We start from the raw sequence: 20,764 nt of genomic DNA, 5'->3' as shown, positions 1-20,764 counted from the left end.
CAGCTTTGGCAGCGTGGTCAGCCTGGACGTTGCCTTGAGTTCCGCACTGGGCTGGTAACCACTGCAGCACAACGCTTTGATGCAGTTTGAAGGCTTTACTGCATAGTCGCCTGGTGTCCATTACGAGTTGTTCCTGCATGCGTGGAGAGTTCAAGGACTGCAGGGCCGCTCTGAGTCGGTGAAGATGGCCCAAGACTCGGCTCTCTGGTCGATGATGTAAATCAAAGCGGCCCGCAGTGCAGCTAGTTTAGTGCCTGTAGTTGAAGTGAGGCGGCAAAAAGTGGCAGACATAGTAACACTCGCAGACGGGATCCACACACCAATGGCAGATGATGTAGGCGTAACGGAGCCATCAGTGTAAATATGACGCTGAGCCCTGTATAGCTGGTATTGAAATGCTCTAGAGAAACATATGTCAGCGCTGGACCAGGAGTATTTCTCTTGCTCTTGAAGCCAAGCAAGAAAGGGACAATGGACCACTATGGAATCGTCCACGGTGGTTCCGGTTACCAGGAGCAACACGCGGCGCTACCGTGATTGCTTCGTGAAAAGTGACCCGCCAACTTTTCTCTGAAAACTGTACTGTGTTCTTCAAACCGTACGTCTTGTCGCGGAAACTGCCGTACCGTGTCGCCAGGAACACGCGAGTCCGCGCCTTCAGTACTGGTGTACCTATACCGCAAGCGGGTTTCACTGCGCGACGTTGTTGTCGTGTGGCAGAACTTGTTTCAGGAGCAGCGCAAACTTGAACTGGTCGGAAATGGAGGAGCTGGTGATATGCGTGCAAGCTGTGTGTGCGCTGTATGCGCGTACTTGAAGGCGCAAATGTAAAGACACTCTTTTTATCGCACGCATCGTGTGCGTCGCGCTCGCAATACGATACGCTTACGGCTCGTCACTTCATCACTGCCGACTCTCACTCAGTTTCTATTTTAGTAAACAGCGTACAACACACCAAAGGCATATATGCCTCGTGCCGGCCTATTAAATTCTACTTCTCAATGCATCTTGTTTTCTTTCTGACTTGTAACGGGCATCTCGTGTGGCTTTCCTAAACTCGTCTGTTTTTAGCCTCAATTTGCCAAGGGTTTGCGATTGAACATACAATGCTTCGTTTACAGTTTGCTATGGGTCTATTTTCGAACCTTCCAAGTCATCGGTACAGAAATGTGAATAACCTCATTCTCTTTCGGTGCTCATGCAGGCTCTGGCAAGACAACCCTTCTGAATGCCTTGGCTGGTCGCATCCGCATGGACTCTGGCGTTGTTCTACTCAACAGTGAGCCACTCAACAAGCAACTTCGCAGGCGCATCTGTTATGTCCTCCAGCAAGACATATTCTTTCCAGACCTCACACTCAGGCAGACACTCAATGTAAGTGGCTTCATGCTGTTTGATGCATACTGGTTGTTTTGATGGGAAGCATTGCTGCATTTTCCTTTTTTTACAAAGACAAGATTCACAGGATTGAGGGACACTGTTATGAGGTAGCTGGATATAATGATAACTAATGTTACATACCTACCGTTATGATTGGCGTGAATCACCCAGTGCAAATTGGATTATTGAAAACGATGCCTAACTGGAAAGCACAGGGTAGATCCCAAATTCCTATGGGTGTCTCAGGTATTTCCCGGCATGAATAACGCACCACAGTGATAACGCACCCCTCTGTTTGTGTGTGCGGGACGTGGTGGGTGAGGGATGCCTTTCATGAACTGTGTGAGTCAAGAGGAGGCTCTCCTTTCTCGAATCGAATGGGACGCACGGGTTACCACAAGCGAAGGCAAGCACATGCAACATTGCCTAAGAGAGAGGGAGCAGCCGCCAATCACTGACCGGACTCGGTACATACCATGTGACGTTGACGTTGGTTGACATGGGCAAAATCCCGCCTACGAATTTAGCCGTCCTTTTTAAGCAGCCCCGCAATGTATCTTTTTTGTTATGCTCTTCTTTTTTTCCTACTTTGTTACCATGGAATGAACAGTGCAAGTCTCATACTAGAAATCATTTCGCCCTTGCTTGGTTGCGTTAGTCTCTCGGATGCCTGCGGCCTGCCGACAACACCTTGTTACCTAGTAGTAACACCAATTGAGGTTCAAGTAACCGATGTCGCAGCACTATATACAGCTATTAACAACTGTTGCATGATAGAGGAAAAATGAGGTTAAGCGAACCAGTCATAACAATAAGGATGACATGTAAATTATGCACCTTCTGTAAGGCACATGCATTCTTTCACATTGATGTTGACATAACTGCAACATTTTTTTAACAATAGAGTATACATACAAGTTCTATCTTGAAAACATGCATGTGCATATAATGTGCAGACATGATGCATAATTAGAGGCAAAAAAAGTAACAATGATCAACAGATCAAATTGGATGTAGAAATGGAAACAGGAGACATGACAATGCATAACTCAAGCCAGTCACGACATTTTGATCCTCATGTGTTAAAGCATTCAAACTTGCTCAGAGTGGCCACCTTGGGATTGCCTTATCAGAAGGGGCTCTTCAACTGAAGGAGGATGCAAATCCCTGTCCTGTCTGTGAAGCATATTCCTATCTTGTCATCTCTCTCTGATTGCAAGTGTAGTAAGATTCAACAAGCTATGAAAGTAAGAATTATGACATCCCTTTTCCTTGAACGGCCGAATGGATGAAAATACAGACTCCAAGTCCACCTAGTGTATTTGCCAGAGTAAGGAAAACAAGAAACAAACATACAAAATAATACAAGTAAACTGTTTCTATATTTACGCTAGGAACTAGCACAGGATAGATCAGGTGTGGCATCGAATATCAGAATTTTACTACAGAATGCTGGCATTTTTTGCACGTACACTCGTTGAGGAATGTAACACACCCTAAACATGCAAAGAGGATTCTTAAAGGGCCATCACGAATGGCACTCGTGTTTTTAATGCTACCATAAAGTATGTCTAGCAAACTGCTGTAAAACTTTTACTTTGTTCAGAAGGACTCCAAAAAGCATGTGAAAGAGTAACAATTTGTTACAAATGCTTGAAGTCGATATGCAAATATCCAAACTTGATATTCCTCCTGCAGTGTGAAACGTGCTAACAAAAAAAAAATTTCTTCCAGTACACAGCACAGTTGCGGCTCCCCGAAAGCATGTCGTACCATGAGAAGATGGAACATGTCAACCAAATCATTGACGTCCTGGACCTCTCAAGGTGTCAAGACACAAGTAAGACAGCAAGCCTTAACTTCTTAAAACAAACCAGGAGAAAGAGAAACTGATTTGGCATATTTTTTTATACAAACTACCTTTACTGTGACATGACTGGGGCTGGAGCAGGTAATGTGCGACCTAATTTTGAGAATATTGAAGACCTTCCATAGTGACTCAGTGGCTATGGCACTGTGCTACTGAACATGAGGTTGCAGGTGCGATTTTCTGTGGCTAAAGCCACATGAAATTGGGGCAGAATAATGTATACTTAGACTTAACTAGGTCATGCTAAAGAACTCCAGGGGGTTGAACCCCTGGAGTGTCCATTACAACATCTCTCGTAGTCCTTGGGTAGCTTTGGCATGTTAAACCCCATAATATTGTTTTATTTATGGATATAGCATTCAGAAATCTTTTTCAGGTATAATTGACTTGGTATTGTAGCCCCCCTGGACCGTGGGGACATTTGCTCGATTGAGAAATGGGAATTGGCTAATGAAATATGTCGTTTTTCTGGCATGCATGTACAAACAAGAAAATGACATGACAAGAGGTAACTGCATGTAAAATTTGTAAAAACTTAACACTGTGTTCTGCAAACAAATACAGACATGATTAATGGCCAAGCTTAACACTCAGAATAAAAGTGAACGCAATCTGTTCTTAATGTGGATGCACTGTTGGACATCAGTTGTGGCGTATGAAAGAAGTGCTTTACTTTCAGAGAGATTCTGGAACATTCTGCATTAAGATAAGTGCTGACAACTTTTCTGCTTGTATCTTTTTTTCCTGCACAGTAATAGGCGACGTCATGAAGCGTGGCTTGTCTGGCGGCGAGAAGAAGCGTGCGAGCATAGCCTGCGAGCTGCTCACGAATCCCACTGTCATGCTCATTGATGTGAGTATACACAAGTGACACTTAATTTGTGTTTTTGTTTTTCTCTTCAGTTAACATGCCTATTTCCTCCATTTCCAGAGTCTGAAATCTTGTAAACTGTGATGATTTAGCAATTCGTAATACTGCATCTTCAGTAGTCTTCAACGGGGTTCTAATTTCTAGAAGCGCAAACCAACGATGGCACTCGCAGCATTACACAAATGGCACACACACACATACTACGCTGACTTGGAATTAGTGTATGCATAATATGGAGACTTGCAATTAAAATTTATTGATGGCGCATGTGATCTAAATAACACTAATGTCAAACTATTAAAATGAAGGGACAATGAAATAAAAAAGAAAGCAGACGAAATGATAAAGTAAAGGACAATCTCCACTGCCTACTGGTTTACAGAGAAGGTACTAAACAAAACAAACGTGAGTCAAGTAAATGAAGTGGATGGTGTAGTCAATCTTCCAGGAAGAAATTCGTTAGCCATTCACTTTTTCATTTCGTCTGCTTTCAGTTGGGACGTTACACAAAATTTGACTTGGAATAATTTGATATGGGATGTTAGAGCATGTTGCACTGCATAATGTGCTTAATAGCTATGTTGAAGGTTCGAGATATTTTTGTAGACCTTGGTATTTTTCAAATACATTTTCTATTTTTGGGTGGTCAGCAATCGTTAAGTGGGTGAAAAGGTAGAGTGGATGGCAGCGAAAATGTGGCAACAATGTGAAAAGCACAGCATGATTATGAAACACAGCTCTAACTACAGGACCATAGGAAAACTTATATTTTGCCTCATGACACGCAGCTCATAGTAGTGTCATGTTGGCTAACAAACACATTTTCCCACCTTTTTCATGCACATATTTGTGCTGCCTTTCTCATTCTACTTCTGTCCATGTTTGGAAGCCGGCCTTTCAGTACCATGAAAACACCAGACGATCGTCAGCATCTGTGTTGCTTGTCTACTTACATTCTTGTAGCTAGTGCTGTTGTTTAGAACGTTGGTGTTTAATCAACTAGCCTAACTTTCACATTCTTGTACATGCACAATGTCTCAGCTTGCCAACAATTTCAGATCATAGGAGTTGCCTACGCGGCCTTGAGAACCCCTTTAAACTGGAAAACTTGTTCAATTGGTGCAGGAACCCACCTCAGGTCTGGACTCCAGCACAGCGCATTCACTCATGTCGACCTTGAAGGAGTACGCCCACAGAGAAAACAAGACCCTCGTCATTACCGTGCATCAACCCTCTAGCCAGATATTCTACATGTTCGACAAGCTTCTCTTGCTCTGCAATGGCCAGGTTGGTGCTCCTAAGCTTGTCACTGGTGTTCGTTATTATTCACAAGAAAGCAGCAAAGCTTATTGCTGTGTGCTTTGTGACTGAGACAGAGTGCCGAAATCTTGGCACCCACTGTGGCTGCTTAATGGCAGTGGTGCTCTGTTGCCAAGCATGCGCTTGTCCATTCATTTCCCGTTCACTGTGGCTCCATCCCAATCGAGGCAAAATGCAATAATGTTTGCAAATTCATATCTCAACGTGCATTTAGAAAGCTCAGGCGGTGAAAATTAATCTGGGCAATCCTGTTACAGCATGTGTAAAATGATTCTGAAATAAACAGATTCTCATTGTCATATCTCCCATTGGCGAGAGCTATCACAATTTTTCAATCTAGTGAGATAATTATGGAACCTTTGCTTTGCAGACAGCCTACTATGGTGACGTCAACAAAGTAGTTGACTTCTTCAGCAGCATAGGTCTTCAAATCCAGCAGCATTTTAACCCAGCTGATTTCATCCGTAAGTGTCTATACTTTCGTGTTCAACGGCCTTGCACATTTGATAATCTTGAGACTGATGTGCTACTGCTAGTAATCGTCAAAATGTGTGTTTTCTAATCGTCGAAATGTGTGTTTTCCTTGAACATATTACATAACATTTGGCTACATTGTGGTATCTCTGATAAGTAAGATGTTGCTTTTTGCTAAAGCCTCCATTTCTTTAAACATCTCACAAAAATAGCACATTTTGTTCAAACTGTGTATGCAGTTTCAAAGCAGGAGAAACATGAACGTTCACTTGAAGGCGTTTACGTTAATATATGTTGACTTTTACACGTGTGATAATTGTGCTCTGGTAAGTGAGATGTTGCTTTTTGTTAAAGCCTCCATTTCTTTAAACCTTGCAAAAATAGCACATTTCGCTCGAACTACCGTATTTACTCGCATAATGATCGCACTCGCGTAGTGATTGCACCCCTGACTTTTGTCGTCAAAATTCGAATTTTTTTCCTTCCCGTGTAATGATCGCACCCTGAATTTGTTGCAGCGATATGTCGTGTGCCAAGGCTAGCTAATGGTGATCGCGCTTTCCATCTGTCGAATGCTACACGAACGACTTTGAAGACATACCAAGCCGTCTGCAAACACCCAACATTCTTAAGCAGATGCTCCATTTCATTCCTTTCATCACTTTCTGCACTTCCATTAAAAAAAAAAAAAGCTACAACCAAACTTGCCTCGGCTTTATTATTTGTAGGCTTCATAATGGTTTTGGTCAACGACAACAACATAAAAAGCGCCTTTCGATTCTTCTCGTCTGCACTAGTGGGCACGTGACAAATTGCGAGCGGCAACTACAGTGGCCACGTTTACGCTGATACATTACAAGTGTACCCTATTAATTCGCCGACGCTTGTAACGCAGCTAATATATTTGCCCACCCTTAGTGGAAATGTGCCGTATTAAGATAGCAGTGAAGACAAATGCTGCAGTTTCTGCAGCATGCCCGCCATGTGTTTCTATTTCACTGCCAGCTAAGCGCGCCCATCTCTGTTTCCGTCCCCTCAAAGTGTACATGGCTACATTATTGTCGCAAACTTGCCGATATTAATGATATTATTCATTACTGATATGGAGGAAACTGTTTCAATATGCGTAATTTACTTGTGAGAAGAAAAATAATCGCGTTCGGAGCGTTCGGCTTGCTCTGCCGGCCACCATTTTTGTTTTGGTGTCCCGCACTGACAGCGGCAGATGGTGGCAGCCGCCTGCTTGTCATCCCACAGCAAATGCGGGATCAAAAAAGAAAATGTTGCTTCTTGTGGGAAATTTAACCCGCGCAATGATCGCACCCTTAAATTTGCGTCAATTTTTTCTACAAAAAGGTATGATCATTATGCGAGTAAATACGGTATGTATGGAGTTTCAAAGCAGGAGAAACATGAACGTTCGCTTGAAGACATTTACATTAATATATGTTGGCTTTTATACATATGATAATTGTGCTTACTGCCCTGTAAAGGGGTAGCTTCTTTGTTGATTTCTGTTGGTGTCTTAATATTTTTCTTCAGAGTTGTGATCACTTAGTTGATCTCATTTTCGCTAGCTTGACACATTTGCAGCTGTATTTAGGTGTTGTTTCATATGCATGATGGAACATTCGCCTGGCGATATGACTGATGGCCATGTTGCAAAGTTGCAAAGCTGTCCATAATGTAACCGAAATGCTTGACTGCCTCTTGGAGTGAAAAACCTGCATTTCAGATTCTACATGGACAGAAAATTCAGAACAGTTGAACTGGATGTCGACGGGCCACATAGTTTCATTTGAATTGTCAACATCTTTAATTCATTTAAAGTTAACCTTGTACATATAACTTCAACATATAAAACATAGTCCAAACAGAATTATGAGTTGCTCTACAGCCAGGTATGGCACACCCCATCATGTCCAAGCAAATATAGGACCTGAACAAGAAAGCAAAAAGATACTGACCTTGTCACCTTGAGCATATGGCCACTTGTAGAGATGCCATCTTGTAGAAACACCCACAGTCATGCACAAGACCCTGTATATCACATGTGGGCAAATGTATTTGGCCAGACTTTTGAACTCCTGGAAGGCCAAAATGTTTAATTTAGCCAAAAACCTTGTTTATAGATTGTGGGGTTGACCTTAGTGGGGTCTTGTAACTGACTACAAATAATGGTCTGATTATTTATTTGGGCAAGGGAGTTTGTTGCCTAGAAAATTCACTGGAAACAAGAGCTTAGAAACCACCATTTCTAGTGCCTGTCAATATCTGTGACTTGCCCTGTATCATTGAGTACGATTCGCTATGTACTTATTGGTGGCCGAAACATCTTTTTCAGTTGAACAAGTGAAGAGGTCACCCGAAATCCAAGAGAAAATTATCCTGAGCGCGCAAGAACTAAAGTAAGTATATGTAGAAGGACTGAGTGTGACTGATATCATCAAAGCACTCTTTGATCATTATTTCAATTCAATCCAGGGTTCGACAGAAACCAGTCTGGTCGGGAAAATTCATGGCGGGAAATATCGGGCGCATACCTTTTTCAACGATTGGTTGGCGCTTTATATGTCCTGCCATTATTTCAATCCATTCAGATATTTGTGTGTTAAATGTGCCCCCGACCTCAAAAGTTGTCAGTCTGGATTGGTGAAAAAATTTACTCCCAGCCAGCTTGCATCCATACAACTGAAAAGCGAAGTGTTGTGTACTTCCCTTCTGAATCGCACTCAATTGCTGAATTCATCTGAGAGGTAAATAAAAAAAGAACAATGAACTATGTTGCAATTTCCATACCCCCAAAACTTTCATGGTCGGGTGCATATATCTGGCACAAGCCATCATTACTCTTGGGAGTGATAAACAGCCCAGTCCTTCCATGCTGTCAACATGAAGATGCATCTGACTGTCGTGAAGAGAACTGCCCCACAACAGCCTGTGAAACCTTATCATCAGCTCGTTGTTTTTTGTTTTAATGGTCTTGACGTCACACTTAGCAATGGAGTGGCTTAATCGTTTGACTCGTTCTGATATTGATATGCATTGCAGATGACATTTGCTGTCCAGAAATGGACGGCTTGCTGCTGTTCAAATCAACACTGGATTCGAGCCCTCGAGACTAGGTCACATTCATTCACGCTTTTGCTGGGCCATGCATGGTTACTGGAATCAGCACTAACCCATTTATGTACCGGCAGGAAATTGGCAGAACTAGCAGAAAGAAAAAAAAGAAAAAAAAAAGAGAAACGAAAAGAATCCTGTCAGCCCTGTGCAGTCCACAGTAAATTCGCAACAGCCGCACCCTGAATAGCTAAAAGGCCTGCATCCATACCTTCACACTTTGACTAACTGCACTTGCTCGCCTTTCATGCAAGGGGAAGGGGCTGGTGAGCGGACTGTTCGCTTTTCAGAGAGGCTTTAAAGATGGCTAATACGGTGGAGCCCTGTTCATACATTCCTCGCTGTTGCGTTGTCCCGAGCTGCTATATTGCGTTTTTGCAGTCCAAACTTGAAGCCCATTGACTCCTATGTGTTATGGTCCAATTAGATTTGTTCCCATTCTGTAAATGCTCCCGCATTTTATATCGCGTGTGAACGCGGCAGTCACATAAATTTAGCGGTGCAGAGGCAATTTCGCTCTTGATATGATGATTTGAAGATAAATGTATATTGTTGGTTCAGCCAATTGAGCCCAGCCTGTTGCCCCACTGTGAAATGCCGAAAGTACGAGATTGTCAGTCCCAATAAGCACGTCTCTGCACAATCGTATTTGCCGTTTGTGTGAAATTGGCTTTGCCACAATAAAGCCATGTTATGCAGTGAAGCATACAGAAAATATTGTGCTGAAGCATATTAACACTAGAAATGGGCCACTGTTACGCAGCATTGTATGTGTTGTTTAATTACACATACACATGCACGCACCGTCTCCAGTCACAGTATGAGCTCCGAGATCTCTAATCGCTGTACTAGCAGCCATTCAGAGCTGTTTATGACATTGCTGTGGCGATTTGGGGACTTATTCAATGTTACATTTTCCCAGCTGTTAACCTTCTTTTTCCTGCACTTCCTAGAAAACCAGATCAACTGGGTTGTGCTGTAAAAAAGGAGCACTGGTGCCTTTTTGCCACCTTATTAGATAGCTGCCGACTTCATTATCACAGTATCGGGCTTGAATTCCTCAGATGTGCAACAACTCGTGAATTTTACTGCCATTTGATGTGATGAATCCAAAACGCAAGCCAAATGGAGTGTGGTCTGTGGGCATGGGGTGTGTTGCACTAAATCATACACAGGCTGGTGCTCTGCTCAAAGCTGCATTTTTATAGCGTTGGCAAGGGCTTTAGGTGACTGTATAATAGGAGACTGATGGTGAGGAGTTTTGCTGCATCTTTCGAAGAAAGTGGCAGCAGAGGACCAAGCTGATCACATGTCAAATTAAGAAAAGTGCAGAGTGAAAAAAGGGTGAATGGCTGACACAGTGCACGTCCAGCTTTTGGTTCATCATTGTGTGGCTTGTGACAACTGCACCAGGCTGATCATCATGTGCTACGGCAGCTTGCGATACCATTTGATGACTACGTACAATTTTTGTGATGTGTAGAGGACCCTTTGTCAACAGACCCTAAAACCAAGAAGTTGCACTTTATTCCAACTTGTTGCATTACAAGATTGTATAGCTTATGATTTGTCATGCATTAAAGGAATTGAGGCCTTATACCATGTTTACAACATTGGCTGCCTTCTAATCAAACGGGAAGAAGAAAAAAAAAAGAAGTGGCATTCAAAATTATTGCCAGTGCTCCCTTTAATGTAAGGAATGTGTTGCACATTTGTTATTCTTGTCGACAGACTTGATGACAGCTGCCAACTATGACAGTGACATCATCTTGAGTTGAGGAAGGGCTCAGGAGTGCTGTTCATCTAAAAATTCGAATATATATCGGCATGCCCACCACCTAAAAAACACGGAACGATTTCTACAGACATTACCTACAAATTTCCCTGTATTTTCCGACCTTAATGTAGTAATTAGTTAATAAATAATTTGTTTGTTGACCTATCCACAGCTGGAAGCATCACTCCAGAATATTCAAAATGCAATTGTTGATCTTGTGTTAAAACTTAGAATAGCATATATGATAAATTTGGAATTAATGGGTTAACAACACCATGTCGTGTGCGCATTTTTGGTCATATTCAAGTATATCATTTTTGAAAAAATGGAAATACTTTTATCATTTGTGTCCATTTGCTATTAATCTTGACAAGATTGAGCTTCACAGGGAGAACAAACCTTGAAGTGTTCAACAGTGGTCACATAAGATATGTCTCGAGACAAAAACTGAGGCAAGAAGCTTCAGAAGCATCTCTTGTTCAACCACTGCCAATCAATTACTATTAAGTACTGAAGATTCTTTGACCTCTTCAGTAATGTTATACTCAGTCCTGAATTGGTCTGAACTACACTGAATTGCCTAATAAAGCGGAAACCATATTGTTTGATTTTTATAAGGAGCTGTTTCAGGTTGTTGCGAGCAAGATATGCGGTCATTGCAATCAGGTGCCATGTTCTATGAGACCAAGTATCAAGCACCATCTTTTGTGAAAAATTTGAGTTCACCCAATTTGATGACACAGGGGTGTGGGTTTTTAGTGCCGTCTCCATTAATAATGCAAGACTTGGTGCATAATAATATGCAAGCAAACAAACCTGCAGACACAGTAGCTTAGCTTATATAACATAACAAAGTTCTCAACTTGGGTCACTGTCAGGATGATTAGATAAAATTTGGGCCAACAGGCAGGCAGCCCTTACTAAAACAAGCTGAAATATGTGGCTCAACTTGGCCATGAATAGCTGAAAGCAAATGGAATGACCTACCCAAAAGTTCTACCTAAAAATATTGCTTATTTGATCGTCATATTTTGTACTCTATTATAATGCTTATTCTAAGAGATAGCCGATCTTGATTAAAAAAAAAAAATTGGGGGCAAAATGGTCAAGAGCTGGATGTGAAAAATTCGCTTCAATGCTATGTTGCACTATAAACAATGTGGTCTAGTTTTTGGTTACTTATCTTGTGTAGTGAGAGATAAAGGTGGAAATGAAGGCACCAGTCCAGGCTACCTGTATGTGGAGGGGCTGATGAATTCAGGAATCTTATGTCAAATTGCAAGTTTTCGAACCGGCAAAGCTTAAATGCGAACAGGCCCCCAAAACTGCAATAGTAGCTTTGGATGGACAACAAGCTCATATCCACTTGTAATGAATTGGTTACTCTGGTCACAGCTGCAGCATTCCATCATTTCCATATTTTACATTAAGCGGCATGTAGGAAAAGCATGATGCTGTGACATTGCAAACTGTTCGGTTTCTGTTCGACAGTAATAAGCTAAAGTGACGCTGTGGTTTTGTCTGGGAGCTCATACTAATTGGCAATTGAGCTAGGGTAGAGAGACTGGTGATGTGGTAGACATACTCGTAGCGTGGATTAAGATGTGAAGGTTATGAAAAAGTAGACTGAAGGATGTTTTAGTGGAGCTTTGTTATGGGCTAAAAATTTCCATACACCTGCATGCTTGTCAAGTGCATTAAGACCCAAATGTTTGCTGGATCATATTGCAGTGGGATGCTGAAGAGCAGCCGAACCACGACATGAAGGCAAATCATATCCAGTCTTTTCTCAAGTCGCTGCCAAGCCACATTGTGCAACTCCCACTGAAAGCTGCATGAACTGCCTTTGGTTACGAACCTGAAATTTCAAAAACTGTGCGTTAGGGGGAGGGAGGGGGGGTGTATTGCTCTGGGCAGTACATTTCAGGCTTAAATTCATTAACACTTTTTCGTTCCCACTCGTATGTTGTCAACTACTGGACCGCAGTAAGAGAACTGGTTTGATGCCTCAGCTGATCCCAAGCACCTTGATTTTTCCACAGAAAACATCCAGACTACCCAAAGCAGCTGCTTGAAACTAGCGAGGTCTACCACAGTCCAGAAGACGTGGAGAGCCAGTGCAACTACAACGGGGCGGCTGCGAACGTCGTCAATTGCCCGCAGTGTCACAAACATGTCTGGAAGACCTTCCAGCACAAGTATGTCCATTTGTCAACAATTTGAACCTCTATATAACCAACATGGATATAAGAAAGTAAATTTAGAATGTGTCTTTTTTTTTTTTTGCCAATATCGGCATGTAATAGATATATGGTTACATATCAAATGCAGCGAAGGTATTTTTTTGTTCGATGAGACTTTGTCCTAACGAGGTTCAACTTTATACCAGAAAACTTGTGACCATTCTTTCTTATGAAGCACAAGCTTCCTAACTGATCTTTTGTAACTGAATAAAGCATTACATAAAACGTTTGCTTGATCCAATGATGTGGAAGAAGACACACTTATAGCAGCCTAGCTCAGCAGTAGGCATATGCAAATTTTCTCTAAATTTTTCGACCTGCCACGGTCGCTTAGTTGCTGTGGCATTCTGCTGCTGAACACAAAGTTGTAGGTTAGATTTTTGGTCACCGCTGCAGCATTCCAATGGAAGCGGTATGCAAATACACGTGTGTACCATACCTTGGGTTGAAGAATCTGAGGTAATCAGAATTAACCTGGAGTTTCCTTACAGTGACATTCTCTGTAACTAAAGTTAAGCTGCATAATTCAATTCAATAAACTCTTCTGTATGTATTTATTGCAAGACCACGTAGCTGTGTACCCAATATGTATACTTAGCACAGCACAGATACATATCAGAGTAAATGACAAAGGAAATCATTAGGGTTGAGATTTAGACTTGTTGCTACATCAGCTTCAACATTTTCCAGTGTAGCACAACCAATTAAGGGAATATGAGACCTCCACCCATTCGTAGCACTTGCTACGAAGCGCAACCAGTAAAAGGACACAAAGAAGAAACGGGACACAAGCCCTATGTATGTCTCTTGTCTGTCCTGTGTTCTTCTGCTGGTTGTGTTACACTCAGAAACCTTCAGAAATTGTTAAATGCAATACACATGTTTCATATACTCATACTATGTGCACAAAAACACAAAATACTTGGCAGAAAAGAAAAATAAGAAAACGAAACAGAAATGAAAGAGAAGGGAAAGGAGGACTTTGCACTTATTTTGTAGCGACATTATTGCTGACATTCACTTCACAGGCACGCCGAGGAGGACTCGTGTCACAAAGAACTTCATGGGGACAACCAGCAGTATGTCTGGGCTGTGTCGGAGGATGACAAGCCAGGCACAGAAAAGTCCAAGCAAGTGGAATTGCGAGTAATGCTTGACCCCGAGAAGAAGATCCCCACAGTGTACAGCAAAATTGGTGCGCCACAAGTTTCAAGCATGCTCTTGCAAAATGTGTGCTGCTTGTGTTATGCATTTGTCACGTTTGTGCCACGTTTTTGTTGTGCCTGTGTTTTCCTTGTAGTTTTTCACTAGTGCATGGGGCTGCACTGAATGTACATTTTGCTACCACATGGGGATGAAAACTGAGCTCCCATCTCATTTCCTTTGAGCTGCATGGCTTGCAAGACCAGTTTTGCATTTCTAGGGCTAAATGTCTCTGCTGAATTTAGCCACAAAACCTTGCAAAACACCAGTGCTTGAGAATAATGTCAGAGAATGCAATAAAATTCTTCCATACCTTGAAGACATTGCATAACTACAGATGTCACGATATTGCCTGCAAACATCTTTCATTCTTATAGCTGACTTTATTATTTCTGATACTGTTCTCTTTGGAATCGTGAGTGCAAGTTTGTTGCCTGTTGACTGAACATGATTTTAACAGGTGTCATTCTCCTTTCTGCAGTTGGCAGGTGGCCTTGACTGAAGCTTCTTATTTCAGTGTAGAAAATTACTGCTGTTAATTTAAATTCTTTGATATTTAGTTTGATTAATATTTCATGGTTATAATGTTTACTGGCTTTAGGCTGTGCAGAACATATTGTTTCATATTTCGCTGGCTACAAGTGCAACATGAATTGTCTTTTCTTCGGAACCAGAATGGAGCTCAAGTTTGTAGAAATGCGAACACTGAAACTTTAAGTGACTTGGTATCTGAAAAGAAAAGCAATGAGCTGGAAAAGTTAAAATAACAGTTTAAAGGCACATTAATGACATTTTGCACCATGATCAAAAGCATCAATATTATTGAAAAAAAAAATCCTTTTGATGCTGACAGCTTTTTATATGCTTGGAGGCCTCTCTTCATTTACCAACTATGTATAGCTAGGCTTTTCATTTATTTCATTGAAACAAGAAACAAACATTATGTTAGGTGCCTTACTTCAGGAAAAGAAAACCAGTTAGCAGGAAAAGTTAAATTTTCGAGGGCTCAATCATGGCACTGTACACTAGAATGAATAGTGACATTTTAGAGAAAAAAAAACATTCTGTTGGTAGCTCTTTGAAAATCTTGCTTCGTTTACAAGCTATGTATAACCAGGTTTCTAATTTATTTCGTAGAAGCAATTCTAAGAATGTTGGCACAGCTCACTTGAAAGTTCATTTTCTTCCTCTCCGCCTTTTGCAATGCAGCCATTCGTGACGACGAGGACTCGGGTCGCTCTTCGTGGTCTGAAGTTGGCAGCTCTGTGTTCAGCAGCCAGGATGACTTGGGCCATGAGCAAAAGTGGCCAACGTCCTTCTGGACTCAGGTGTCAGTGCTGACGCGGCGCAACTTCCTCGAAGCCAAGGGCCGCATGCTGTCCAAGCTCAACTGGGTCCAGACCATCGGCCTGGGCGTCGTGTGCGGGCTCATCTGGTTCCAAGTGGACCGAACTGAAGACACCATTGCTGATATTAGGGGCTGGGTGAGCGGTTTTTTTGAAGAGCTTGGGTGCCAAAAGCGGCTCCATTCTGCAATGTGTTGTCTGTATTTATAAAGAAACACTAAAGTGTGTTAGAGACTTTAAAGCAGGAGACCCACAGTATACAGATTGGTGTGATTCAAAGTACCACATCTTGTAACAGTGACAACTACATCGAACAAGTTTCACTTGGGTTTCATTGCATTCGAAGGGCAGAGCAGTCATCTTTCAGGATGCCTTCGCACCTTGTGAAACGTAATGTCCACTCTGACTACTCATTGGAGTAATGAAGAAACGGTCAATACGTTCTAAGAGTGCACGGTGTGAAAATGACTTTTGGGATGTGCGTGATTTCATTAAGTTTGGCTCACTTAGTCAATCAATGCAGGTTGGCAGTGATAGTATCCCCAAAAGTGATTGACCAGTGATACTGCCCTCGGGCACTAGGAAAGCCAGTAAGCAATGTACGAGCAAAAGTTGAGTAGCAGCACCATTTCTGGATTTCGGAAGCAGCTCCTCGTGACATTGCAGGTTACAACAGCAGAAGGTTGAGGTTAGTTTTTGTTGCCTCATAATCAAGTCATGGTTTTTGCACTTAAAACCCCAGAATACTGTTATTATTATTAGAGCTTAGTTATTCATTGTTTGGTTTGCAGTTTGGAGGAAATTAGATCTGACCCCATATTTAGGCCTTTTGTTCAGGAAAAAGACATTAAATTTGTAAAGGTGCTACAAAATCTGCGATGTCATTCTATGAACATTGTTGTAAACTACACGAAGTCTCCCTTCATCTGCGATTTTCTCCTCTAACAGCTTGTTTCTTTTCCATCATGCAAATAATGGAAATTTAGTTTTAGAAGAGTAGTGGCACTGCTTCATCTTGGTAAAAAATACTCAATAACTTCCTCTTGTTTTTCTACTTAGCAACAGCAGATGTCTTTCTTGAATTGGTGCACAATTTATGTGTACAATGGGACATAAGTTAGTAAAAAAGTGTCTGGGCTGTTACTCTGTTAACACGGAATTGTGTACTTAATAATTATAATTCTCTCATCTTCTGATGTCCAGTATTTTAAGAATATTGCTCTGAGACCTAAAACATAAGTGGCGCTAAAATCGGGCCTAATATAACAAAGCTTGTTGGCTGCTCCAGGTTATGTGCCATATTTGTTTACTACACCACGAGCAAAAACTTTTCCGGATCTTTATTTTTTCTACGTCCACTGCACACATACTTTTCATACGCACTGAAATCTTGTTTACAAATCTTGGTTTAACGAAAATGACACAAGGTAAATAACTTCATCTGATGAAATTTGTGACACCGTTGCATGATCTGTGTTCTTCAATGTGTATCTGTAAAGAGGAAAATCTTGTGAGCCAGGAACAAAATCGAGGTTCTTAACACCTAAATACTACTCCTAAACACATGTCAACTTGTGAAGCTCTCCAGATATCAGTGATACTACAGTTGACAACACGTAATTTTCAAAGGGCATGCACACATTTTTAAAAAGAACAGACTATGACTATTTTTTGTATGTTATAATAGACACTCTTTAAGTCCTTAATACAATGCAATTCTTTGTGCTCCTTGACAAGTCTACTGTGTTGAATATTCTATATTGTTAATCATAAAGCTGTCCTTTTGGATGTAAGACAGCATGTACTAGCAAAAGCTGAATTAGAATTCTTTTTAGACTTGCATTTACTGGAGAAGTCACTGGCTTCTTTCTCTGCCCTTATAGTGGTTGCTACACAAAAAGAACTTGGCACCTCTTTAACAATTTCTTTGTTTTGCAGATCTTCTTCAGCACAACATACTGGATGCTGTTTGCGTTGTTTGGCGCACTCATATCTTGTAAGAATATTTTATACCTCCCTTTTCCCTGCTCTTTCCCCATCGTCATAGGATTCCATGTGGCTAAAAAAAGAAAGCTTTTGTTTTGTTCAGCTTGTGAAGCCTTTGTTTGTTTCTGCTTTTGTTTGTTTGTTTGTTTGTTTGTATCGTCATACGTTTGCACCCCTCCAAGCCCTGCATGGCCATAACTGCTTGTGCATTCATGTATGATGTGTCCTGTCACATACAGTCAGTCAACTGCAAAAGTTTATGAACTATTGAGTATTTACACAGCCTGGACAGACATATTCAGCCTGGTAGTATTCGGATTTTCAGCCTGTTATGGTAATATTAGAACAACATAGTGTAAATTCAGCATTCTATCACATCCTGCAATTTGTAAACTCAATCGGTAAACTTTTGCGGTTGACTGCAGTCTGTGTCAGAAGTTTGCGGGGATATGGTTTCCCCATAAGAGCTGAATCTCTGCTAAGGTTCGGGCAACCTCTGTGAGTGAGTGGAACACAGTGTGTTGGAAATGGCTGCTGCTGAATGCAACTGTTAATTCAAGGCCATCTGCCCAGTGTTTACAGACACTGCAGTAATATCTTGTATTGAATGTGAGGTTTCACTCGGAGCCTTGATCCATCTAATTCACTTTCTGTATTATAATCAGGTACCAGATTCTTCCAGAGTTTAAGCATTTCACTGTATTGCATGACCAAAATAAAGTGCTTTTCTTTCTTCAGTCACATTATAGGCAGACAAACATTCTTTTCATGGAATCAGACTTGTCCGCCAAACTATATAACACGGTTTGACTTATATGCTCAATTTTTGGGAGGCCTTTTTTTTTTAATCCTGTACCACATAAACTTTTTACACTACTGCTTGTATAAAGATTGGTAGCTGAATGATTTTGTACACTTGTGTCATGAAATCGGCATGAAAGACGGGAACACAAAGAGAGGAACAGCAAGACACTCTCAATTCATGCCGTTCAATTGTGAGAACTGGGCAGGCCTGCCCTGATGCTCTTTTCCACTTCGTGTTTCATCTTTCTTGTTGTTTTCTTCACAAGCAGACATGGCAATATTTAATTTGTTAGCTTTAGCATAACAGTCACATACTGGGGTAGATGTATGCTGGAAGACAGTCAGGAATAGAACAGCTAGAGGAGGCACTCCATGCCTCTGAAAGAAAAAAAATAGCAGGCACTGTGAATGATCCTATGTGCTCTCTGTTAATGAAACGGTGAGTCTGACCAGTGTTGCAAGAAATTAGGTGCACACTGAAAAAAGGCCTTGGTGCCGATCATGTGCCTGAACTTGTCACTTGGTGTGCAGCCTGGATGCATAGCAGTGACATAGCCGGGGGGGGGGGGCTACCAGGCTTCAGCGCCTCCTCCCCCCCTGTAATATTTCCTGCCAGCGCCCTGCTCCCTTTACGCCTGGCATGTTGCCTATAAACAAAAATGCATATCCTTTGAACCCCTGCCCTAGACAAGTACAGGATGGTACATGCCTTCAGGTAGACCAAGGGCTTGCTCAAGGTAACAGTTGTGTTGTTATACACCAAGCATAGGAAACTTAACAGGGAATAATGAAGTCTTGGCCCTCCTCCCCCCTCTGAAATGCAACCTTAGTGCCACCCCCTCCCCCGTGAAAAAAAAAAGTGTGGCTACGCACCTGATGCACAGGTCATATTGCATTCGATGCTGGTGTTGTGCCATCAACCAATAGAATCAGCATTGGCATGGGTGTGCCGAGTTAAATGCCTCCCAAGGCCTGCATGATTCGTGCCATGATATCATGCAAGAAGACTTGGAGCTCGTACATTTCAGCGGAGGATGGGGGCATTGCATAGCAAATTATAATTTTTTTCCAAGGCTGCTTGCGCTGGGCCTCTAGCCTTGCTGTGGGATGTGCCCGCTTATTTTTATGCAGGTACTCTGCTATTAGAACATGTTGGCTAGGTGAATGCGAGAGCCAAAGCAACTTCTTGTCCCACGCATGTCTGGCAGGTGAAATTTCACCCGAGGCATACCCAAGGCTGTGTGCTGTGCAATTGTTAGGCTAGAATTAGTTCAACACATTTTGCTACAGTCATTTAGGTGTCCTAGACACACAAATGCATCTTTCTTTTTTCGAGGGCTGTAATTTGGGGTGCAGATTTCATGCAGAGGCATCTCATATGCAAGAAAATATGGTATTTAGCTTACGTTATCTAGAATACTTTTCGTTGATCATGCATGAAACATTAAGTATCTTTTCTTTCTCAAGAGGACATGTTACTTTGCACTGCTACTTTGTACCCCATGATGCCCACAGAAGTGTCGCCTTGTGAACTTTTCAGTTCCTCCCGAGCGTGAAGTAATCAACAAGGAACGGGCGTCAGGCGCCTACCGCCTGTCGGCCTACTACCTGGCCAAGATGATAGGGGAGCTGCCGCTGACATTGACACTACCGTCTGCATTCCACCTCATCGCCTACCCCATGCTCGGCTTTCACAGTGCACAGACGTTCCTCAGCTTATGGGGTTTCCTCGTCCTAAGCACAGTGGTATCGCAGGTGAGGCTTGCACGTAGCTCCTCATCATACAAATTAACAAGTCATGGCACTTTTGATGATTCGTAACAAATGTTGCTTTCAGATTTCGCACAAAGGTGGAACTTCGCAGTGTACGTTTCCTTTAATGCAATATTTGAACACCGTATTTACCTGTTCTTAAAATAATTACAACTACACATTGTGCGATGCGGGAATGGAATAGTACCTATTGTCTTTGTGAATGAAATCGATCATTGTCATTGCATCTGTTACAGTGTTACTGTGCACTGTGTTTGTGGTAACAATGTCGGATGGTGCCACCATTCTGTTGTTGAGAAAGCCTACACTTCTTGGTGCGTCATAGCCACAGACATGTACTTATTTTTCTAAGAAAACAAGCTAGTGGTACCTTCAAAACATGGTAGTGCTAAATGAAAAATATCACGAAATGCCAATTCCATGCACAAATGAGCTATCGGATCAGTGGAAAGAGCCACTTATACATGGCTTCATTATTCATGTAACATCTCGTATGCACTGGCACTTATTAGGCTGATTGCCTTGACATCATGCCCTAATAATTCGCCACCTTCAGTAGTTCAGCATTCTACAGTGATATCAAAACTGCCTAGA

At 41.9% G+C, this 20,764-nt stretch overlaps 1 protein-coding gene across 6 annotated transcripts in view; it reads left to right on the top strand.

Moving 5' to 3' along the window:
• LOC142575350 (uncharacterized) overlaps positions 1–20,764 on the top strand; it is a 229,873-nt gene that overhangs the window by 194,188 nt on the left and 14,921 nt on the right. For all 6 annotated transcript variants that reach the window (XM_075684634.1, XM_075684638.1, XM_075684639.1 and 3 more), the window contains exons 3-13: positions 1,205–1,374; positions 3,115–3,220; positions 4,003–4,103; positions 5,247–5,408; positions 5,812–5,905; positions 8,260–8,323; positions 12,858–13,013; positions 14,087–14,253; positions 15,471–15,745; positions 17,546–17,603; positions 19,938–20,152. In XM_075684634.1, coding sequence (XP_075540749.1) covers positions 1,205–1,374; positions 3,115–3,220; positions 4,003–4,103; positions 5,247–5,408; positions 5,812–5,905; positions 8,260–8,323; positions 12,858–13,013; positions 14,087–14,253; positions 15,471–15,745; positions 17,546–17,603; positions 19,938–20,152 — 1,568 coding nt within the window. The remainder of the gene's footprint in view (positions 1–1,204; positions 1,375–3,114; positions 3,221–4,002; positions 4,104–5,246; positions 5,409–5,811; positions 5,906–8,259; positions 8,324–12,857; positions 13,014–14,086; positions 14,254–15,470; positions 15,746–17,545; positions 17,604–19,937; positions 20,153–20,764) is intronic.

The sequence above is a fragment of the Dermacentor variabilis genome, chromosome 3 (genome assembly GCF_050947875.1).
Source record: "Dermacentor variabilis isolate Ectoservices chromosome 3, ASM5094787v1, whole genome shotgun sequence".
Classification (NCBI taxonomy): domain Eukaryota; kingdom Metazoa; phylum Arthropoda; class Arachnida; order Ixodida; family Ixodidae; genus Dermacentor; species Dermacentor variabilis.
This window is presented reverse-complemented; position numbering and strand designations above follow the sequence as displayed.